This window comes from Ctenopharyngodon idella, chromosome 22, assembly GCF_019924925.1.
Source record: "Ctenopharyngodon idella isolate HZGC_01 chromosome 22, HZGC01, whole genome shotgun sequence".
Lineage (NCBI taxonomy): Eukaryota > Metazoa > Chordata > Actinopteri > Cypriniformes > Xenocyprididae > Ctenopharyngodon > Ctenopharyngodon idella.
In genome coordinates this window covers 18,864,319-18,889,751 of record NC_067241.1, presented here as the reverse complement: position 1 = coordinate 18,889,751, position 25,433 = coordinate 18,864,319, and the positions used below count along the sequence as shown (strand labels likewise).

Sequence of the window (25,433 nt, the reverse complement as noted above, 5' to 3'; positions counted from 1 at the left end):
TTGTGTGTTCTAAAACACCCTTGTGTTCCAAAAGGAACCAGTTTAATTTGATATAATACAATGTTTTTGTCACATAGACATAGATCATGTCCAATTCTTTCTCTACACCATTTCCTTCATCATTTAGAGGTGTTCTTCAAAATAGCATGCAACAATGTAAGATTCAAACCCACGTTTGTGGAAAGGCAGTACAGGAAAGCTTTCAGTTTATACAGGGCTATATCAAATTATTTGATTTCTGCTGATTTGAATATTACGTCAAGGCAAGAGAAGGTTGTTACAATCATTTTAAGGATATTTAAGCGAATGCATCTGAAACATGCCAACAGTAAAGCATATGAGCTTTGGTGCAGAGTTTTGAATTTGAAGTTTTAAATTGATCTGTGGAAAAAAAATAAAAATACTGGTTGGTTGTGTATACAGCGCTAAAGTCCTCTGGCACCCTCTCATGGAAAGAATGTGCAATGAGCTAAACGGAGTGAAAGTGCTTTTTGATCATGCTTCAACATCAAATACCAAACACATACCATCCCTTCTTTGGCGAGGCATTATTTTATGACAAACTGTATGTTTCAGACAACTTTCTAACTAATGATTTGGTTTGTCATTAACAAATACTTTTTAAAAAGAAAAACAAAACACAATAACCAATACATTTGTTTTAAACTTTGGAAGAAAAAAAAAAATGACATCTTTAGCTTTTTCCTCAGCTTTTATGAGAGAACATTTTCCCAAAAAAATAAGCATGTGTTTTAGATAAACTGAACTGAATTACATTTTAGGCTTGATATTTCATTCATTTTTTGTAAAGGGTACTGGCACCTGCTTTTGGCACATAATGATATAATAACATTTCACCTTTGGCCTTCATTAAGTTATTAATAATAATAACAATAATAATGTTAAATGTTATAATCTAATATCATTTGCAAATCTCATTTTGTATCAAGAGCCCTGCAGAGTAATCCAGGCAGTGTGCATCAAATGAGGAGTGGGCGGCAGAAGCTAAAAAGGGTTATTAAACCACAAATAAACTACTTTTATACGGCATCTTCTTCTTGCATGACGACTGCTGTCCATTTTTCAATCCTTCCCTTGAGCGAGTCCTCCTGTTCAACAAGGCAGATGCTCGTTGTGTGTGATTTCTTATGTACACCTTGACTGATCTTAGAGAATTCAAACACCCAATCAGCGAAGAGAAAGTCAAGCGTCCGTGTCTCCATGCACAGATCATTCCGCTACATACGGTATATACAAATTAGCTGCATTTAGAGTCTGTTTCCCCTTAGCTCCTTCATAAGAGTTTACGCAGCCCACAATATAGATGGGAGATAGAAAGACGGCTTCTGTAAAGAGGCACCGATAGTGCGAAACCTTTAAAATCCAGCGTGAGCCCCATAAGGACTCTCTTATGTTCATAATAATACAGTATATTCTATGCAAAACACATCTGATGGAAAATGTTCAGCATGTTTGCGAGGATGAAGCCATCAGAATTTAGCACACAAACACACACATTCAAAAACATACATACAGACATACACGCTTGCCTAAACGCATCCTCATATAAAGGTTTACTCTGGTTCCTGCTCCAGTGACCTCCCAATATAGGAATGGTTGATTCTCCTTTGAATAAAACACAACTTAGTAAAAGTAAAAAGACAAAAAAAAAAAATGATCTAAAACAATTTAAAAAGTCACTAGGTAATTCGCGTCACAGGTTTAGGAAGAATACCACAAGATAACAGACGTGAATAAAGTCCAGACTGTGGCATGCTCTGGTGCAAACATCAGATTCAGGGTCATTTCCATTCACAGGTCGTCCTCATCAAGTTGGGCCAAATTACTGGAGCGCTGAAGAGTGGAGGAGGGACTAGGAGCAGCCATGCGTCCCTCTCTCAGTGAAACTCTGCGTCCACCCTCTCCTGAACTCTGGGACACAATGGAGAAAAAAAAAGGCAATTTTTTGCCACTGATGCTTTATTTTTCTCAACAGCACATTATTAAGCCTGTTTCAGCATATTGTGAAAAACATTTTTTTTTTTTAGTTGATAATAAAAAAAATGATAATGTAAGATATAAAGTCACATTTATGAGAAACAAAGCTGCAATTGCAAAATACAGTCACATTGTGAGTTAAAAAGACAATTGTGAGTCACAATTACAAAAAATAATGTTGCAAGGATAAAAAATAAAATTGTCACCATTGTAAGTTATTAAGTCACAATTATGAGAAGCAGAGCCGCAATTGTGAGATATAAAGTCACATAAAGGCTTTTCACACTTGACATAGTTAACTCTTGGTCATTCTAAACCCCGGGTAAACAGAATCCTGGGTTATCTTGCTTCACATTTCACCCTGCTCATAATTTACCCGGGGTTAACAATTATTCCTGGGTATTCATAAGCTGACGTTTCACATTGTACCTTCCTAAACCCTGGGTTAACGTCCTTATTTGCTGTATCATTCTAACACTGCATCGTTTCACACTGTACAAGTTTGCGGGGTTAACACCGCAAAAATGGTGCTAACCTTGCTCCAGATTTCATAACCCCGGGTACTAAGCGGTGCTAACCCCGCTTCTAAATTACAAGCGTGAAACATTCCTTTATCTGGGGTTAAAAGCAGTGTTTAGAATGAAGATAACCCAGGGTTAAGCGCATTGTGAAAAGCCCTATTGTGAGATATAAAGTTGCTATTGTGAAATATAATAGTCCTATGTGAAACATAAAGTCACAATTATGAAAAATAGTCGCAATTATAAGAAATAGTCACTGAGATATAAGTCATATTTATGAGAAACAGAGGGTACGTTTACATGACACCAATGTACTAACGTTTTTCATTTGAGTTTTTGAAAAATGCTGTATTATTCATGCCAGTAGTTGGCGATGTCACTTCGTAAAGAAAAACTATGCACCTATAGACTGAACACGTAACACGCATGTGCACGACGTCACCGTTTTCACAAATTAGCAGTTTTGTAGTTTATACGATAACTGTATCATTTTAAGTTAAAAAAAAAGCCCCCAAAATGTCATTGTCGTGTAAATGAACAACTAAAATGCATAAAATGTTTTTAGTTTTTAGTTGTGCCACTTAGAAACTGAGTCACAATTGCGAAATATAAAGTCACAATTGTAAGAAAGTTGCAATTGCAAGATGCAAAGTCATAATGTGAGATATACAGCCACTTTATGACAATCACAATTACAACAAATAAAGATGCAATTGGAATATAACTTCTCAATTAACTTTTTTTAACTCTCACAGGCTTCCATAGAAGTTTTTCCCGAGACAATTCATGTAAAATCTTCATTCACGAACATGAATAGTTGGTGATGCGTAACAGCAAAGAAATTCTCGCCTATTCCCCAAGCTGAGAATAATGAGCTGTCACGAGCCGAGCTTATGTCTAAAAATGGCTGAAGAGTTAATTACCGGGAGCAGCCAAGGATATTAAGAGTAATATGTTTGTTACAGGGTTTATGACATGACTAAAATCAGCATGACTGAACATTGTAACAACAGAGCTTCAGAAATGATATAATATTGTTCAACACTCCTATTGTTCAATCCTTGTAGATATGAGAGAGATTGTCTGATGCCTTGCCTTTTGCTTATGTACAGAAACTCTGAAAGCTTTTCACACTTATTATAAACCTCAAAGATCTTAATTATGTTCGGTGCCCCTTGGTGTTACCTGTCCTTGACTCATTTCTCACCTTCAATATCAGAATAGAAATAACAATCAAAATCCTATTATAAGCCCATCCAGGTAAGAAACCCTTGTTTTTTTTCCTTGGCATAATAAATATAGCCTGAAGAAATGAAATCATGGCAGTGATTATTTTAGATTAGATATGGTAGATGGTTATAAAATTAACCTAGCATGAAAAGTATTAAGTTTTAAGCACGTGAGAACTGAAGTCAAAACAGCGCAAGAACAATCAGCCGTTTGATAGAGATCTGGTACTTCCTTCTGTCAACCTGTCTCCTTCCTGTTTGTGAAGTGCTGTTGCTCGCAGGCCTGAGTAAAGCAGATAAACAGCTATTTCACACACAACTATTGTTGAGCTGTCATCAAAGCTCATTTTGGACTAGACGCCGCTGCAGACGGAGAGGGAAGTTTTAATGGGCTGCTGTCTCAGAATAAGGAAAACCTCAGTAAAGCAGACTTCATAACCATAGGTTTGTTTGTGGTCTTATGACCAAAGACATTACAGGGTAAAATGAATATTACATATTTAAATTTGGCAATAGTAATGAAATATGATCATTTTTTACTCAAATTGTTTTGCTTATAATATAATTTGTAATAAAAGAAGTTGTATTAATTTACATAAATTCAGAGCTTTAGACAATGTACCTGTCCTGCAAATAAGGAAATGTTAGTATATTGTTATTGCATTTTCACAATATACCAGCAGAGGGAGCAGCATAACCTCTTTTTTAAAAACTCTGACCACATTCTGTGCAAACCAAATCCAAGTGAGCCTGTTTAAGTGGGTAGGCACAGTACCTGTGGGCCTTGCGTGCTAGAGGAACACAGTCCGTTGGAGACCGCTTGGCAATTTAGAGGTGCCTGGGAGAGTGATGGGTCTTCAGAGAAGGGCCAGCTGCACATGAGTTGGAGACACCGTCTGGGAATTCAGTCTGGAGTCCACCGGACAGCGCTGGATTTGTGTTGACTGTAAACATCAGATAGAAACAGTGGTTACAAAATCTTCCAGGTTATTTATATCCGTTTACCTCACACGATTGTGATCTCTCAGATGATGAAAACTTAAGAGTTCAGAAATATGTTGAGGTGAAAGTTGAAGAAATTATCTTAGACAGAAGAGGCCATAATTGCTCAGAAAGACTGACTAGAGTAAAGGCCCATTCACACCAAGAACGATAACTATAAAGATATACTATATTTGCGTCCACACCAACAGAACGATAACGGTTGTTTATTCTAAGCTCACGCGCTGCGGTTTCAAAGTGTGTACAACATTGATTGAACATGTTTTTGCTGTTCTTGTTGCATTTACACGGGATCAGCATGCTATGTTTCGAGTGAATAGCTAGTGTAATCGATCTAACCTAACAGTGAATTTAGCTGATGAAGTCAATGTAGTGGAATTAAAACAACACCTTGTATGTTTCACTGCAATTTCAAAGGAAGCAAGACAAGACATTGTCGTAGAAACAAGCGCTGGATAACGTCACCTGAGGTAATTTTGTTACACTGTTTTCTAGCCTCATCATTAATACTTCAGGTCACAGCATTTATTCAGAGGGTATGACTGATCACTCTCCATATATCCATTTTTTTGGCTTTTTCTGGACCTTGGCGATTTACTTCTCCACAATGTCGTCTACCATTTTAAATGCGCGAGACCTTAAATTATAATGGATTCTGATTGGCTGTCAGTGTTTGATCGTTCAACAGCTGGAAAAAAAATCGTTCTGAAAGTGATCCGTATATTGTTATCGTTAGCTGTGGTGTGGACAATGCTATTCTTTTATATTAAGAACGATTTTTAGAACTATATCTTTATCGTTATCTTTATAGTTCGTTCTTGGTGTGAACAGGCCTTAACCGTCATATCTGTAGTTAAATATCATATTATAATTTGTAAGTTATTTTAGTATTATTTATATACAAATTCCAGTTTGTATTAATATTTTGAATTAGCTTTATTTTTTATATTTCCATTTTAGTATCATTTTATGTAATTTTGTGCTTTTGTCGTTTTTATTAGTTAAAATAAAAATATTTCTAAATGGTTTCAATGTATTTTAGATTTAGTTTTATTTCCGTTAGTAATTTTTATACATCAAATTAAACCTATTTGAGAAAATTTCATTTTTCATATAATATTAATATTTTAATTTTATTTCAATTAACGAAAATGTTTTGTTTTTTTTACTTTAGTTTCAGTTAACAATCTGTGTGAATACATGTGCTCTCTTTCTGCTTGAGATGACTGTGACAAATCCCAATTTGCATCCTTCTACTATGGACCAGAAGTACAGGGATTGAAAAATATGTTTGAGTATGTATTAAGACAAAGTCAAGAGAAAACCAGCAAAAACAGTGCATGCATCAGTGGCGTGCAGTGGTGTTCTGAAATGAGGAGGAACATTTTTTATTTATTTACGAATCAAATGTAAATTCATGTGCATTACTCTTAACGTTGACACATCTTCCTTGTTGAATAAACATGACTTTACATTACATCACAAATGAAACCAAATACAATTCTATTTTGTAATTTTACATTAACAATGTATTGTAATAAATGTTCTATTTATCAAAACCAAGTCAATCTCATCAAGTTAGTGTTTTAAGCATTTCTACATTCATTCCAAAATAATAACTAAAGGCAATAATAATTTAAACAATATATTTTATTTGTGTATTGATGTTTTTCTTTTTAATAGTCAACTTAGGCTATTCTGGATCATCAGTCATGCTCCGTAAACACCGTCTGTCACAGACACGAAGATGTATTTTTAATTTCATCAAGCTGATTGCACTAAAAATCGTGTTTTCAGTCCATTTCAAGTTTGATTTTGACGTGACATAAAGTGGGTGATCTGTTTACTTACTTTTCAATTAGTCTTCCCATTGACGGCATCATTTGTTCATTCAAACTGAATTTATTGCACAAACCAATCATATCCAATCATAACCAATTACATCCAATCATAGCGCGACGGAGACGTTGTCTCCTCTCACGTGACTTTCCCCCATTCATTCTCAATTACCCCCCACAAAACCCACCGCACGCTATAGGGGGTCTAATGGTTTTCTGTGAGAGCAAAGGGAGGCACGACTCCTGCTGTAACTTTACCTGCGGGTGTCGCTGTTGGGCAGTGTTCCTTAAGAAATACGAGTGACTTGCGCTCTTTTTAATGTCGTAATTTGTAATATTTGTGTTTTTATATGTAATATGGATTATTTTCTCATCCTATTTTTTTTTTTTTTTTGAGGAGGCACTGCCTCCCTTGCCTCCTCGGAGGAAACGCCCCTGGCATGCATGTATACTAAAAAACCACTGAAAATAGTACACTCTCAGGTATATTGTGATTTGGGATGCACTAATCCTAAACTTGTGCACTATTTAGGATTTAAACTGGAATTCAGCCTAATTTGTAAAAGTGATAACCTGTAATTGTTACCTTGAAGAGCAATTTTTACCTGATTTACACATAAAAATGAATTTGTTTGTATATGTTAATGTAGGTTGATTCAGTTATGCTAAATAATATTTTTTGATTTGTTAATTAAGATGTTACCATTTTTAGGATACCATATATTTTGGTGTTTTTGCTGGTCTTCAGTTGGAGAGAGGATAGAAAGTGGGAGAGAAGGGGGCAGGATCGGGAAAGGACCACAAGCCGGGACTCGAACTCGGGTCACTCAAAGAGCAACCGTGCTACGTTTTGGAGCGCTGCCCACAAGGCTATCAGCTCTGACAGGTTACCATTTGTTCAATGTAGGTCTGATTGACAGCGTAGATGACCACACACAAAAACTGGGCGCGTGAGGTTCAAGCAAACCTCAGATGACTGAAATCTCTTACCTCTGACTGTGAGTGGTCATCAGTGGGGACCTGGCTGGGCAGGTAGAGGGAGGGCAATGATGTGTTACAGGAGCGCAGGCAGGGCAGTTTGTGTCGGTCGATAGATGCCGAGGAGTGAGGCCTCAGACCAACCACTGCTGACAGAGGAGGCTTCATGCTACGACCCAAGCTGTTGCTCTTGCTCTCCCTTCTCTGGTACTCAATGGGCGACTGCAGGGCTGAAACACACCAAATAAAACTCAGTACTTTGACTAAACTTTATTACTTTCAGTACCTGTTGAGTTTTGAATAAAATGTAAAATGAGTACTGAGTTTAGATATCACTTAAATCAGGTCTAAAACTGCTTCTGAGGATGGGGGCTGAGATGAAATCAGCAGGGTGTAAGGTGTTCACTTCCCAAGTCTCACCATTGAGGAAATTGCGTTGGGTCTCCAGTATTTGGCTCACATCACTGACCCAAGCCTTGCAGATGTCCAGCGATGGGGAGTGCAAGACAAATCGCACCGTGCTGCCATCAGCCCCCCGAGACGTCAGGGCAAAGCGATTAGGGTCACCATCTACACACGCCTCCACGCCCAGACAACTTATCTGAAAGAAGGAGCTATGTTAACACATGCAAACATACTGCGTAATGTGGAGAACTTAAGGGCCTTTCAAACTAAGCGTGATTAAGCAGCGCCAGTGTGTGATGTGATGACACTCTTCAATCGAAACAATCGATCCCTATTGAGCTATTCACATCCGGCTGACAAAGCAAGATTTTTTTTTCCGACTAGTGTGTCGATTTTTCCCTATCACCGCGATGAAATGGGCCATCCAATGAGATGTGAGATTTAGATCACATACCCGGAGCTGCTGCTTTTGCACAAAAGGGCAAAATTAGTCCCGCAGTTTTGAAAACCAGTGTAAACACTGAAGAAAAGTATTCCGGAAGAGAGAATTAGCGGAAGAGAGGTGTAGCATTCAATGGATGTCGAGTCCTTTTAATCATTGGTGTCTGAGAACAGATTTATTCTCACATGTTCTTTATACAGAAGATCATTTCTCTTCATTTTCCACTGAATTATGTGATCTGAAGAGCTCGAAACAGCATAGAAAGCGCTGTTTTCTTCTGTGCAGTGTGTGTTATGAGTCAGAGAGCTCAATTGCTCAAGAGCTGTCAATAATATTATGTGAATTCCAGCCCTTCCGAATGACGATGTTGTGTTCATTTCCTCATTCTGAGTGCTGCACTGTTCCACACATAAACAACTAAGAGAAACGTTTCTACAGATGTGGCTCGGGGTATTTTTATAACAATAAAGAATGAGAAATGCTTACATGAGAAATGCTGTAGCATTCAGTTTATTAAAAAAACACTACAATTAATGCACATCTGTTCATTTTTTTTTTTATCCACTTTAGTTCGCAGTCAGAAGTAATTACAAACAGCCAATGATGGTTTAAAGCCCTAATACTCCTGTTACCCAGCTGCAATATTTATGATATATTTGGTCAAAAGAATTCTCATAAGATCTCGTAAGCATTATAGATATTTTGTGTTTCTGGCATAGTACCAAACTTTATTTATCTTAAAGGGTTAGTTCACCCAAAAATGAAAATTATGTCATTTATTACTCACCCTCATTTCGTTCCACACCCGTAAGACCTTCGTTCAGCATTCGTACAGCACACCTTCGTTTGTCTTCAGAACACAAATTAAGATATTTTTGATGAAATCCGATGGCTCAGTGAGGCCTGCATAGCCAGCAATGACATTTCCTCTCTCAAGATCCATTAATGTACTAAAAACATATTTAAATCAGTTCATGTGAGTACAGTGGTTCAATATAATTATTATAAAGCGACGAGAATACTTTTTGTGCGCCAAAAATAACAAAACAGCGACTTTATTCCACAATATCTAGTGATGGCCGATTTCAAAACACTGCTTCATGAAGCTTTACGAATCATTTGTTTCGAATCAGTGGTTCAGAGCGCCAAAATCACATGATTTCAGTAAACGAGGCTTCGTTACATAATAAGTGTTTTGAAACTTCAATAGTTCATGTGACTTTGGCAGTTTGATTCACGCTCCGAACCACTGATTCAAAACAAAAGATTCGTAAAGCTTCGAAGCTTCATGAAGCAGTGTTTTGAAATCGCCATCACTAGATATTGTGGAATAAAGTCACTATTTTGTTATTTTTGGCGCACAAAAAATATTCTCGTCACTTTATAATATTAAGGTTGAACCATTGTAGTCACATGACTGTTTTAAATATGTTTTAGTAGCTTTCTGGGCATTGAAAAAGGGAGTGTTATTGCTGCCAATGCAGGCCTCACTGAGCCATTGGATTTCATCAAAAATATCTTAATTTGTGTTCTGAAGATGAAACAAGGTCTTACGGGTGTGGAACGACATGAGGGTGACTAATAAATGACATAATTTTCATTTTTGGGTAAACTAACCCTTTAATATACTGTTGTATGTTGTGTAGCGGAAGAGGTTAAAGCCAAATGGGAAAACCTAAGAGATACAAAAATGTATTCTCGGTCATCGCCACCTATTGTGCATTAGCTGAAGGCGATCAATCATTCCACGTTCGGTGGGAAAGCTCTGTTCGTTGGCGATTCACTTCGCGCTCAGTGTGAAAGGGCCTTTATATGATAATAGCTTCCTCTAATGGGGTAACTCACCTTAATACTGTTTTTAAAAATATATCCAGGTAGAGAAAATCCTTTTTTCCTGTCTATTGGCTCACTGAAGATAACAAGCTGTTCAAATAGGAAGACCCGCCTCTCCTTAGCGCGGGAAAGGAAGCTGCTGTCCTGTTCTGTGACTGTGAACGTGTCTTGCTGGAGAAGTTTTCCTTGTGCCGTGATCTTCCCCTGAAAAAGAGAAAATGTGGTTTTAGGGCAGGGGTTTTCAAACCCTATGGGACCCCCAAATATGATGATCCCCTTTCTAAAATATAAACACAGCTAATTATATATAGGAAAAATGAGCTGCTGCCAGATCTCAATCACGAAAATCACACTGAATTTGATACAAAACTAACTAGACTTAACCAAATGGGGGGAAAAATCATAACTAAAACTATTTTCATAGTATTTCATTTTCTCCATGGGGATTTTTTTATGAAAATATATAATTTGTTTAAGACAGTCCTACTGTAACCAAAGAGTATAGAAGTATAAGTTCTTTGCTGTAACTAGGCCTATCAGACGATGTTAATCAATAGTCTGTGCGTTTGTTAAAGTCATCAGTTTGCACAATTTCAACTTATTTTTTAAAGAATACTGATATTTTTATTTATTATAGCCTACTTATATTTATTATAATTACATTTTATTTTTTATTTATAATGGGCTGCTAATACTAATTATGGTATACTTATTTTTAATTATTAGATTTGTACTTACACTTACTAATAATTATTAATTATATTTATTATTAATAATTATTTCAATTATTTAGATCTGTGTCCTAAACTGATTCGTTTAAATGTGAAGTATGTCGTTTCTGTGACACTAGCGGCACCTACAAAAATACAGCATATTTTGCAAACGCACCTTTCGCATGTCGCGCCTCCGTCGACTCAAACATCACAAAAGCTTAGGGTTAGCTTAGCCTAGGGTTTCTTGTGAAGGCACGTCTCAGGTAAATGTAGGCTACTCTCAATAAAAGGTCCAACATATTAGAAATACTTTTCGCTCTGTTGCTATTTGTCATGAGCAAGCAAATGAATAAACTAACAATGTCTAGAGAGAACGCAAGCGTCTCGCTTATTAGCTATAAACCCATTCAATGTAACTGTATCGGCTACTTTTTTTACATGACGCACCACCCAGCATGCCCAGTTAAAAAAGTCACCGCTCGCCACTGATATATATATATATATATATATATATAATTAGGATTCTTTGATGAACAGAAAGTTTTTTATTTGAAATAGAATTTTTTTTTTGTAACAATATGAATATGTCACATTTTCACTTTTTATCAGTTTAATGCATTTTTTTCCCCTGCAGATCCCAGTTTGAAAACCCCTGCTTCAGGGGATCAGAGTTGCTTTCAGAATTTCCACAGACCGACAGCTTCTTTAAACCACAGCTTGAGTCTGGCGCCATACCTCAAAGCCTTGCAGCCGACCCACGTTCATCATGTCATTGCAGCGCTTCGGAACAAAACACATCACCTCCACTGCTTTCTGTTCCAGAGTGAAAGAAAGACAGAGAGAAAGATGTAGAACGACAGAATAAGAGAGAGAGAGAGAGAGAGAGAGAGAGAGAGAGAGAGTGCAATGTGTGGAAACAGACCTCAAATCTTTACTTAACCTTATGAGAAAGTACAGTATTGCTGATTTCTGGTTCATACTGAACCAAAGGGAAGAAAAAAAAGACATGCTGGCAGGGTCAAGGAATCACACAGTGTTCCTTGGTGGGATTATGTGTTTCTTCTGGTCTTGAGAAATAAAACTTGCATAATTACAGTGTCTGAGTGACTCATACCTCCAGCTCTTCAGTGTCCATCCCAGCCTTTGTGTAGTACTTGAGGAAATCCTGTCGCGAGACACACAGCATGAGCTCTAAAATGTTCTAATTTTGTTTTTAGGGTCTATTAATGGCTTTTTGTGTGTGGAAACTAATTAAGGGCATTCTATGCAGTAAGATCGCAGATACATGAACATGAGAAGAAATGTATGTGGGTGATTCTACTCTTGCAAAGCAGCTGAGAAGAACCTTTGAGATTTCAGGTAAATTTCACAGTATGACAGTTGGCAACATTTTACTATTACTCTTCCATAAAAAGATCTTAATATGTTGTGACTAGTAACAGGTCTGCGGTGTTACTGTGACAAGTTTAACACCAAAGGCATCAGCATACAAAAATTGCCAAGCAGAGACTGCCAACAACGGCAGAATATAAACTACCGCTCATAAGTTTGGGGTCAGTAAGATTTTTTCAAAAAGAAATTAATACTTTTATTCTGCATTAAATTGATTAAAAGTGACAGTAAAGACATCCTGAATAAAATGTATCACTGTTTCCATAAAAACATTTCAACATTAATACTAAGAAGAAATATTTCTCAAGCACTAAATCAGTATATCAGAATGATTTCTGAAGGATCATGTGACACTGAAGACTGGAGTAATGATGCTGAAAATTCAGCTTTGCCATCGCAGCGAAGAAAATTAAAATATATTAAAATAGACAGTTATTTAAAATTGTAATAATATAATATTTCACAGTATCACTGTAGTTTTGATCAAATAAATGCAGCCTTGGTGAGCAGAAGAGACTTTCAAAAACAATTTTAAGAAAATCTTACAGACCCCAAACTTTTGAAAGAGTAGTTTAAAACAGAAACCACTTAAAGTATTGTTTGATTATATATAGAAATAGATTTTCGAATACAGAAAAATCATGTAAAATTTTAAAATTAAATTTAAGTGGTCAATGTAACAAGACTGCACATTTTTTCTCTACTTTTCTAAATTAAATACATCTCCATTAATATTTTGATAATAATTTGATCTTCTACTTTTATTTATGAATGTGGAATTGGTTTGACATGGTCCCCAACACTCCTAATGGAATAAGTCATGAGTGCACAAGAATGTGTGTGATGTGTGTTTGTGTTGCACTCAGTTTCACCTTCAGTAGCAGCTGGTACTTCATGATCCTCTGCACGGGTTTGATGAGCAGGTCATTCAGCTGCAGCCTGTGACCCAGCTGCTGTTTCAGTTCCTGCACACAAACACGCACAAATATTCACCTGATTGACTGTTTTTATGCTCAAAGAGAGAAAACCAATGTTCTGCATAGCGTACAATAATACTACCCATACAAATTTTTTGCAGTATGCATACCATTTGCAATATAAATTTCATGGAATACCCAAATAAGCTACTCACAATGCAATGCACTCAACTGCAATGATTAGGCTTGTTCGAGATGCATCGGCGCTGCACAGACCGATCGGCGTATGACATTAAAGTACTGCGAGAACGATTCAAAAGCATAAGGAGTCGTATGCTCTCCAAACGCTCTCGCGGTGCTTCGATGTCATACGCAGATCAGTCTGCGCAGCGCCGATGCATCTCAAACAAGCCTTTATGCTTTTGAATCGCTCTCGTGGTACTTTGATGTCATATGCCTCTGCCCAGCGCAAAGTCTCAGCTTTCAAATTCTGTCAATTTTATTATGAAAAACAAAAAATACAGTTTTGGCGCTTTTAAATATGCTGTGACAGGTCGCTGTAGCACGTGAACTGATCATCTCTGCCTCTTTACTACAAGTTAATAGTAATTATAAAACAGTTAGTTCTTGTCCTTGATTCTGATTGGTCAATAGCTGTGTTTTATTCACGATAAAACACGGCTATGACTGCTTCACCCAATGGTTCTTTGTATCACTACACAACACCCTTAGCAATCACTCTTAGCAATGTAAACTGTTTGTTCTTAATTGATATTGTTCATTGTAGCGTACTGTATAATGTAGAAGAGTATTGAGAGAAAGAGATCGAGTGAGCGAGTTTATTACCTGCATTCAGATTTAGCATTTTCCTTCAGGTCAGTCCTATGTTCATAATAAAAAATCTGTTTAAATGTCCGCTGCAATATCTTGTCCTTTTAACATTTAAGGGGTTTTCCCGTGACTGACAGCGCTAGTCAAAGCATTTGTCAGTTGCGTCTTGTTCCGTGTTCACAACAATTCAGTCTTTTCAATGTAAAAGTCTTTGCTACTGACTGACACACTCATAAAGACAGTCTTTGCCGCCATCTAATGGCATAATAATGTAACTTCTGTTGCTGTTCACGGTCAGGGATTATTTGTTCGGCAGAAGGATGGCTTTTAGTGAAAGTTTACTTCATGAAAGTTGCATTGATATTTGGCTTTAATATTTGTACTGTGTGGTAATACAAGTGGTAAGCGTTGTATAAAAGCAATAAGGTACTCGAGGCTAGTGCTGTATCGTGAATAAGTCACGGCTGAAGGGCGTTGTTAAGCATGACGCAAAGCCTCGAGTACCTTATTGCTTACATAAACACGACTGAACATTAGAAGGTATTTTGAAAGATACAGTACAACTTAACTGGAATGTATCATGTCTCATGTAAACGATCAATCAGTGTTTCAACCGCAGAAAGAGGTCAATAAAACAGCTGGAGAACATTGTCATATACGTTATTACCTCAGGAAAGCCATTTAATGACCATAGCATGTTAGTTAGAGAGGAGTATTTTGCTAAATATATGTACTATATTACATAATTATGATATTTTTACTCATATCATTAAAAAAATATTATAACATTGTTATAAAAACCGCATTAAATTAATTTGAGCTGTTAATTTGAATGTTTAATAATATTAATACCAACTGACAGGGCTCCCTGTATGTTACAATATTAGTTGAGAGATTTTTCCTTTGAGAAAATTAACATGTAGTTACTGTACCTGATATTTATCCAGATGAATCAATATTGTATCAAGATCGGAATCAAATCGCAAGCTTATAAATTGAAATCGTGAAATTATTAATAAAAACAGTAGCCTACTTGCACAATGTAAACATTGTAACATGTTGTCACTAATACTTAATGAAATTCTGTTTAGTTACCAAATGTTATGACAATCACAAAACACTTATTGTGATGCAAGGTTGTCGTTTTTTACACCCCCCCCCAAATTCAAAAGTTGGCTATGCAACAAAAATCAGTTATCTATTGAAGGAAATATGCATCATTTACAATTTCAAATACTAAAAAAAAAAAAAATAGTAGGTAGTATACAGTACTGCACAGTATGCATTAGGCTATGTATTGGTTTGCTGGTATTCCACTCAAACACTCTCCTTGATCCATTATCCCCTAAAGTAATGGCAGCTATCAAACCTCTAAATGTTTTGGCACAGCGCTGAGAAGTATCCATTAAGTGTCAAACTTTTCAATCAAGCATCTCCCTGTTTTGTCTGTTCCAAGAATTGATAGGTCAGTCGGGCCCTTCATGTCCACTGAGCGATTATTACACACACACAGTGCAAATGGAAAGAGAGCGAGACAGTCTGCCTTGAGATATTTACACAGATGGGCCTGTGCGACCAAAACAGACCCTTGCGCTTAACCTGTGTGTCTTTGAGGACTCCACTAGAGCGTGTATGCATGTGTTTGTGTGCTTGCTCTTTACACACACTTACCTCAAAGTAGGTCTCGATGTATTCTGACACGATGTGCTCAGACTTAGGTTTGTTCTGGCAATATACCACATACATGTGAAGCCGTCTTTCCTGCAGTTTGTGCAAACGGAGAGAGAATTAGCTAAGTAGTTATAGAGTGGACCCAAAAAAGTATATGTACACTTAAACCACAGTAAAAATGTCTTGAAATTATATAACAAAATATCAAACCAAGTGATATTTATTTTAATGAAATATAGCAAGCAAAAATTTCACAAAACAAGTTTGTTCAAATTATATATATATAAAAAACAGTTACTGTTAAAAATGAAATAAACCATATTCAGTCACTTTGTATGTCCATTGTTTATGTGATGACCCTTCTAGGACATCTTGAGGGCAAGTAGCCACCAAAAATCACTTTGACACCAGCTGGTTGCAGAAACACCATTGCAGTTAGTTCTGAGAAAAGTATCATTTGTTTGCAGAAACCACTTAGTTTGATATTTTGTATCTAATGTTATGTCATTCAGATATTTGTAAGCGTGACTTAAGTGTCCAAAAGTGGATTTTCTGGGGGACAATGTTTACTGTATATACAAGTACAATCTTATATCCAGTCAAGAAAATTGTTGCCAATAAGATAAAACAGTAACCATGATGTTACTGAAATACATCAAAGACATTTAAGAAAAAATATGTATTTATTTTTTATTAGGTTGATAAATTGGCCACTGCTGGTATCTTATCTAGTCAAATCATTCTTTCCTGATCACATTTGTAAATGCAGCTAGAGAGAGACATGAGGCAGCAGTGGACATGTATCATGATTTGATCGAAACTTTCAAGCTGCTAAAAGTGTTTAAATAAGTTTGAAACAGACTCTGTCTGCAGTATAAGAGCAGCGTGCTGTGACTGCATAGAAAGAGAGAGATTACAAAACACTGATGTAGGAGAGTGAGCAGAAGGCCATGTATAATTCAGTCCAATTATCCTCAATGTAATCAGAGCCCCATTCTCTCTCTCTCTCACTGCATTCAGGTAGTAGGATGTTATAACTGGACACTACGTCTCTCTCTCTCTCACACACACACACACACATAATAAACACACTCAATACACAGACTGAGTTGCCTGGAGACAGGCCGATTGGATAAACGTCAAATGGCTCTGACAATAGACTCTAAGAGCTTTATATGGACCGTGTGACTTAACACCGCACAAAATTCATTTCTTAAGCAGCATTTCTGTCATTTTACAATGAAAAATAACAATGAATATTTTTAGAGTATTCATTAAGTAATGTTATTTTCTAAACTAACACGTAAATTTAACTAACTTTAATAAAAGTTTTAAACCTTATAAAGTATTGTGAATGAACACAAATGAATGGATAATAGTATATTTGTAAAATATTTCTCAATTTGGCATTTCAATAAAAACATTTGCTGTAAAACATTTTGTATTTTAACAAATGTAACAAATGTTACCATCTTGTTTTAAGTATAAACCCCACTAATTTGTTCATTTATGCTGAAACAACTATTTGCCAATAGAAAAATATAAGAATAAACTAAATTTATTTATTTTTTTGCTTTTTAAGTCGTTTGTAATATATACAACAATATACAGTCAAATCAAAATGTATTCAGACACCCTGAACATTTCATTCATTATTACAGTTTATTCACTATAGTTGGTAATAAAATATGACAAGATCTCAGAGTTAAACTGTGTCAGAAAATATTATGTCAGATAACACTTGAGCAAAACATGGTCAGGTAAAAGTGTCTGAATAATTTTTGGTTCTAAATTTTTATCAATTTTACTGGTAGTCCACTGTATGAAGGATTTTTGTGTATAATATGTCACAGTTTACTTTATTTTGCTATCCTCACTTACATAAATGAACTATAGTGTCCTGAACCCACTAGTAAAAATATATCAAAAATGTCTGAATAATTTTTGGTTTGACTGTATATATAAATATATATTATATTTTAATATAATATATTAATATCCATGTAATACGTTTAGTTAATTTTTAATGGAAAACAGCCAACAATACTGATTCAGATGACTTCAGTGACATGTCCTTATAAGACTAAGACCAGCTGAAGGATTCTGCAACAAAGTGTCTTAATTTATCTAGATTACACATCATTGACTGGAAGTTGGGAAGTCATGACATAACTTTAGTGTCTCACAACTTTGTAATGTACTGTATGAGTTAAAGGAGGGGCTGAGAGCAGAGGCCGAGGAAATTTGAGAGAGAGAGAGAGAGAGAGAGAGAGAGAGAGAGAGAGAGAGAGAGGGGGGTCTTGTTTGTGAAAAGAAAAAAGAAAGAGTGGGGACAGGACAAAGAGTGAGTCTGGCCCTCACTTACTGTTTCTCATTACCAGCCAATTTTCGCTTGTTTCATAGTTTGACTCAACCTTTAGATTTGTGTTCTAAGTTTCTTTATTCCCCTCAAGCCTTTTATGTCACCCAAAGGGCTCAGACTCATTAAACGGTAGAAAGCGGCAAACGCTGGCAGACGCCAATTTGTACAGTAACTCGGTGCTTTTTATTTAAGCAAAACACTTTGATTCACCACCAAAACTTATATCACAGCATGTGGCAGCTTTAAACAAATTACTGCCACTGTGAAATACTTCCACGACTGTAAATCTGCAAATTTTAGTCTTTCACATGTACGCCTGTGGGCACCGGGAATTGTGCTGTTTCTTCTTGGTGAGTTATTTATGTGTGTATGTCCATAGTGTAGGACTGAAGTCCAGAAATAGACTCGTTGTGTAAAGCACCAATGTTATCAAAGGACATAGCCGTGCTTGTTATACCTTTTTTCCCGCCTCTTTTTCCCTTGCCAATGAACACACAAGCAAATACACAGTCTTAAATGGGCTGTATCAGTAACGGGGGAGACAGAAATAGAGTGGGATGATGGGAGGATAAATGAGGTGTTAAAATGGGTGCACGTGTTAAAAACCTCAGCTCTGTTTACTCAAAGTGAGAGGAAGTTCTGCTCAGTCTTGCTAGGCACAGACAGAAAGATGAAAACGAGAATAATAGAGAGACTTACATGTTTGATAAAAAGTTGGGCCAGTCGTTCAGGCTCGGCCACACATTTCTCCAGCTCACCCAGGAAATAACTGAGATCAGAACATCGAGGAGAGATCAGACATACAGCTCATCGGCAAGACCATATGGAGTCTGCATGCACTAAATTCCAGACATTCCCCCCCCCCCAAAAAAAGGACAGTTTAGGAATATACTGAAAGTCAGATTCATGATACACACAATCGCAGATAAACCCACTCTTTATGCCAGTCGTAGATCTGATGAATATTCCCAAACACTATTTTGTCTTTTCCCTTCATGTCTTCTGGAATTCCTTTAGTACTCATAGTGGCCATGTAGCCCTGCGAGAGACAGAACATGATGAACTTCCACACCTCATGACCCATAAAAAACACTTTTATTATTAAATCTGAGGCATTTCAACGGATAAAATATCACCCTCATAAAAACATGTAGATCATCATATTCCAAATATTTTAAATCCAGGCACCATTATTTTAATTTGTACTGTGATCAGTATTACAGCTGAGAGGAAATCGGGTCAGTTGATATATCAAATCTAATTCTGCGGTGATTAAATGCTCTGAAATGCATTCAAATCATTCTAAGATTACAGGAAAACTGATAGTGTTCCATAACAGAGTTGATCAAATCCACATGCGATTTGTTAATAGATATTTTAAATTCAACCCCCCCAACCCCCAAAAGAAGCTCACCTCCACAATAAGTCCTAGATCGGCTACATACAGCTTTTCTGTCTCTATCAGTTCTTTCAGAACATACCTGCAGAACAGAAGTAGTCAGCTTTCATTCAAAACATTAACAATATCTGACAGCTCACATGTGCTGTGAGTAATATAGCATGTAATATTAGCAGAGCTCTGACTGGCGCAGCATATTAATAATCAAGGAGCTATTTGTGGACCAGATGAAGGGCTTGTTTTATCAAAATGGGTGAATATCCCAGCTGGAAAATCCATTTTATGCTGGTAGCTTTGTTTTGGAGCATGGTAGCTGGTTTCTAGTTGGTCATTATCTGGTCTAAGATTATCTTTACCTGGTTTAGGATGAGCTTTAGCTGGTCTACCATCACTATGTTCCAAAAACCAATTTGAGGTAGCTGGTTACGAACGTCGTTATTTGGACCATGCTGGTCATTAGCTGGTCTAAGATTATCTTTAGCTGGTTTAAGATGATCTTTAGCTGGTCTCTAGGTGGTTCAGATGGTCATTAGCTGGTCCAAGCTTTAGTATTAGTTCATCTAAGAAAGTCATTAGCTGGATTAAGATTTTCTTTAGCTGGTTTAAAATGATCTTTAGCTGATCTATTATAAGTTGGTAGTTGGTTTCTAGCTGGTCTAAGATGGTCATATTGAGTCCAATTTTGTCATTAGTTGATCTAAGATGGTCAATTAGATGGTCATGATCCTCCATCTATCATGATCAAAAAACCAGTCTGACCACCTTAAAGGTGCAATATGTAATATTTTGTGTCTGTTAGAGGCCTATTCAAAACAAAGGCGTAGCTTGATGACGGCAAGTTTGAGCGTGGAATCTTGGGACATGTGGTCTTCACCTCACAGCCGGTGGAAAAGAATGGGGATAGGACTCGGGCAGAAATCATGTTCAGGGATGCGATTATTAACGTTACTGTAGTATGAAGCAGAGCAGGACCGAGCAGTGGGACTTTTATTATGCCACAGTCGCCGGCGCCGCTTCCGCTTTTCTGGTCATGAGTATGAGGTAACGCAGCGCTGTTTATCATATTAGATACATTTGAGAGTGTTGAAAATGATGTTATAACGTTACTCTGTGCGTTCGCTCGGCGGCTGCTGTGAGACACTGTTACACACTGCAGTAAGATCGATTTTAGATTATCATATTATATACTGGATGGCTTGTGTTGATAAATGGCATGCAATTCATTTTAAAACGTATTGTATGATGGAGAAAATGCTGTATTACTGTTACTAAAAATAAAGCTGCATCTGATTATGCTATGTTAGCTACTTCACAAAATAGTCTTTGGTAAAACATGGTACTTGCAAAAAAATCAAGAAAATTTGATTTAAACAATAAGACTAAACGTGTTGAGCTATATAACAATAATTCGTTTTCTGTCTATAAATATATCAAAACAGTCGTTCCCTTGTCTATTAAAACATGTAAATATTAAAGCGTCTTTGGTGTTTCCATGGTTTCTACAAAATAAACCGGAAACCGAGGGTAACGCGGGTATGACGCAATTGACAGGCGACTCCTCACACGTCCCGGAGCCTTGGTTAAAATTGCAATTTTCTCACGATTTACAAATAGTTGCAAACATTTGGGATATTGTAAGTACTCAAGTGAACAAAATATATAACACTGGCCTAGTGGTTTTTGGATATTTTACTGCAAAATTCTTACATATTACACCTTTAATCTGTTATGACCAGCCTGCCAGTCTACCAGCTTGAAGCAGTCAATAAACCACCTACTAGTTTAAACTGGATTTTCCATCAGGGATGACGTACTGGTGTACTGATGAACATCTGAGGTGTGCTCTGTTAAATTTTGCAATTTAAATCTCAAAGTAATACAGTATTAAAAAGATCTAAATTAAGCATTTCTGTTACATAAGATGCCTAAAATAAGAATTTCTTTGGTTACATAACTCGAGTTGCAAATGAAGGAGATTTCACACACACATGCTTTTTTCTAAGGCACTCTTCCGATCCTCTTCGCTGTCTATGGTGGCTGATGATTGGCTGGAGTTGTCATCCGTCAACACAGAGCCATTGTCGTCAGCCTGTAGGCTGGTGCACGGGGTGATCTGCAGACACAGAGGGGATAACTGTGTATAAGAGATGAGACATAATGCTGAAATGTTATTCGCTTCAGGGATGGCTGCAGGGACAGAGAGGAATAATACAAAGGAGAGAGAGCGGGGTGGGAAGATACGAGCTGTTGTAATAGCTCAGGTTGCCTAGGTGACAGGAAAAGAGCATGCTGGGTCTGCTGGTGACAGTGACTGAATGATAACAGGTATTCAGCGCTTACCAATAATCATGACACCACAGAGACAGAGTAGATACACTACCCTGAATCACAATGCCATTGACCCCATGAAGTCATCTCGTTCTCAGAGAAACTCAAAATGTTTTGGTTGATTTTCACCATTGTTTAAGCAGAGGATAGACGTGCAGACAGCCCTGCAAACTTGTTCAATGATTTGAGACGGAAAGAGGAAGTCTGAAGACGTCCTGCCTTTGTTAATGTGTTTGTTAACCACATCAGAGGACCACAAACTAGAACATAAACTATGCTATAAATCCTCACACATTGTCACATCCCTCACAGTCATGCTTAAGGATTTCCCTAAGCAAAAATATTTGTTCTACACCATTTGTGCTACAGGCATGAATGAAACCACATAGGTTTGTGCTAAAAATCACTCCGTTATTATCTATTCTCACACGTTTTTATACTGGGCAGTTTTATACCTTTGTATATCTGATTGTCCTTAAAGGGATAGTTCACACAAAAATGAACATTGTCATCATTTACTCACCCTCATGTTATTCTAGACCTGTATGAATTTCCTTCTTCTGCAGCACACAAAAGAAAATATTTTGAAGAATGTCAGTAACCAAATAGTTTTAGTAAACTTCCGTTGTATGGACAAAAAAACAACAACAAAAACAGACATTTCTCATTATATCTCCACAAAAGAAAGAATTTTATATAGGATTGGAACAATGTTGTTATTGTTAACTAAATGGAAAGTATTAAAAAAAAATGTGTTAATGGAAAAAAGGATTATTAAATGGATTATTAAAAATTAAATGGAAATTAGGAACGAAACTAAAACTGAAAATATAATAATAAAAGCTGAAATATTAATATTAAGACCTTCGTTCATCTTCGGAACACAAATTAAGATATAGTCCACGTGACTGCAGTGCTTCAAACTTAATTTTATGAAGCGACGAGAATACTTTTTGTGTGCAAAAACAAAACAAAAATAATGACTTTATTCAACAAATTTGTCAGAACGCTGGCTCAGTATTGGCCGACGCTGTTCACGTGATCAGCACGACGCATGCGTGTGATGCTGACGCAGGAGCCGGCCAATAACGAGCCGGCGTTCTGACGATGAACCCGGAAGCGCTGGACGTAAACAGAAAATGACAGGGAAGAGACGAATTTGTTGAATAAAGTCGTTATTTTTGGGTTTTTTTGCACACAAAATGTATTCTTGTCGCTTCATAAAATTAACGTTGAACCACTGCAGTCACATGGACAATTTTAATGATGTTTTACTACTTTTCTGGACTTTGAAAGTGGTAGTTAAAGTGCTGTCTATGGAGGAGTCAGAGAGCTCTCGGATTTCATCAAAAAGATCTTAATTTGTGTTCCAAAGATGAACGAAGGTCTTATGGGTTTGGAACGACATGAGCGAGAGTACTTAAAAGGGTTAGTTCACCCAAAAATGAAAATAATGTCATTTATTACTCACCCTCATGTCGTTCCACACCCGTAAGACCTTCGTTCATCTTCAGAACACAAATTAAGATATTTTTGATGAAATCCGATGGCTCAGTGAGGCCTGCATAGCCAGCAATGACATTTCCTCTCTCAAGATCCATTAATGTACTAAAAACATATTTAAATCAGTTCATGTGAGTACAGTGGTTCAATATTAATATTATAAAGCCACGAGAATATTTTTGGTGCGCCAAAAAACCAAAATAACGACTTATATAGTGATGACCGATTTCAAAACACTGCTTCATGAAGCTTCGGAGCGTTACGAATCTTTTGTGTCGAATCATGATTCGGATCGCGTGTCAAACCGCCAAACTGCTGAAATCACGTGACTTTGGCGCTCCGAACCGCTGATTCGACACAAAAGATGCATAACGCTCCGAAGCTTCATGAAGCAGTGTTTTGAAATCGGCCCATCACTATATAAGTCATTATTTTGTTTTTTTTTGGTGCACCAAAAATATTCTCATGGCTTTATAATATTAATATTGAACCACTGTACTCACATGAACTGATTTAAATATGTTTTTAGTACATTAATGGATCTTGAGAGAGGAAATGTCATTGCTGGCTATGCAGGCCTCACTGAGCCATCGGATTTCATCAAAAATATCTTAATTTGTGTTCTGAAGATGAATGAAGGTCTTACGGGTATGGAACGACATGAGGGTGAGTAATAAATGACAGAATTTTCATTTTTGGGTGAACTAACCCTTTAATAAATACAGTAATAGTATACTATTAATACTAAAAAAAAACACTGGTTTGGAATGACGGACAGAATTTTACATTTTTGGGTGAACCATCCCTTTAAGACCTTATTTAGCATATTAATTTAGCCTTTTGGTCCCCACAATATAGGCAATACACCCACAACAGGCTTGGCGTTTGTCATCTAATATTAACTGTCATCTAACAGAATGCTCTGTGTGGCGTAACATACTCATCACTGCTGTTGTATGACGAAATCAATGACAGACTTGAATATAAACACAGGCAATGAAGAAATTAGTATTTGCCAGGTGCGAAGGCCATAAATATGTACCTGCAAAGACAAAAAGAACCACTGGCCATTGTTCTCCCTGCAGTGTGTCTGCAGTAGTGTACATCAATAGACATATTCTCCTTTTGTTGGAATGAAAAAACCTCTACAAACAAACAGAAAAAGCAATTACACTTATTTATTGTGTTTCCCAAATGCACTAAAGGCAAGATATGATCTACCCTTTAACCAAAGCTGTTTAGCTGCTTGGTTAACATCACAGTCACCTGTGGAGCATCACTTTATCTTCATTCTCAGGACCCTGGTTTCTCACTCTCTTTCTGCATGTATTGTGAGTTCCTTCAACTATAACGTCACACATTCTCCTCAAAACAAGGATTTCATTACTCAGACCTTCTGATGGATAGCACATCTCCATCCATCTATTCTCATATCACTTTTTTCAGTTTGTTTGTTTATTAGAGCTTTACAAAACACTTCCTTTGCTTATGAGAGTGTTATTGTGTTGTTTGTTACAGAAATGTGCCACAGTCTATTCAGAAACAATGTAGATTACAATGAACGGAAGTTCCTTGCATCATTTGATCATTTACTCGTTCCATCTCGTTCCAAATATGTGTGATTTTCATTCTTCCGTGGAAAACAAAAGGAGACATTTTGAATAATATACTTTTGTTACTCTTTTCTGTCTTTACTGCCTCTTTTAATCAATTTAATATGTCCCGCCTGAGTGATTTCTTTAAAAAATAAAACAAAACCTTAAAAATCTTGTGTATATTGTGTTGTATTGGTCCATCAAGCTGTGTTGTATTCCAGCGTTACGTCCCACAATGTGTTGTTGCGTGCGTGCCGTCAAGCCTGCTGGAGTATTATATTACACTGTTGTGTTGTTTTCTGGTGCGGGGTGGTGTTTGTGTGTTTTAGAGGAGTGCGATCACTCCTGCCTGGCTCGCAGGTCTGTTCAGATCATTTCCAGATGTTTTCTGGCACAGCCGGCAGGAGAACCCCCCTCTTGCACTTTCCCCTTTTTTATCTTCACCCAAAAGCCCAGAATCTTTACTTGGACCTTTA

At 36.9% G+C, this 25,433-nt stretch overlaps 1 protein-coding gene across 3 annotated transcripts in view; it reads right to left on the bottom strand.

Annotated features, from left to right (window-relative positions):
• arhgef25a (Rho guanine nucleotide exchange factor (GEF) 25a) overlaps window positions 1-25,433 on the bottom strand; it is an 85,673-nt gene continuing 60,240 nt past the window's right edge. For all 3 annotated transcript variants that reach the window (XM_051880436.1, XM_051880439.1, XM_051880438.1), the window contains 13 exons: window positions 21,520-21,644; window positions 19,547-19,613; window positions 19,068-19,171; window positions 18,832-18,901; window positions 15,771-15,860; window positions 13,224-13,316; window positions 12,074-12,124; window positions 11,695-11,772; window positions 10,259-10,450; window positions 7,987-8,167; window positions 7,579-7,796; window positions 4,524-4,692; window positions 1-1,932 (listed from right to left, as the gene is read on the bottom strand). In XM_051880436.1, coding sequence (XP_051736396.1) covers window positions 4,606-4,692; window positions 7,579-7,796; window positions 7,987-8,167; window positions 10,259-10,450; window positions 11,695-11,772; window positions 12,074-12,124; window positions 13,224-13,316; window positions 15,771-15,860; window positions 18,832-18,901; window positions 19,068-19,171; window positions 19,547-19,613; window positions 21,520-21,644 — 1,356 coding nt within the window. In that variant the 3' untranslated portion in view covers window positions 1-1,932; window positions 4,524-4,605. The remainder of the gene's footprint in view (window positions 1,933-4,523; window positions 4,693-7,578; window positions 7,797-7,986; window positions 8,168-10,258; window positions 10,451-11,694; window positions 11,773-12,073; window positions 12,125-13,223; window positions 13,317-15,770; window positions 15,861-18,831; window positions 18,902-19,067; window positions 19,172-19,546; window positions 19,614-21,519; window positions 21,645-25,433) is intronic.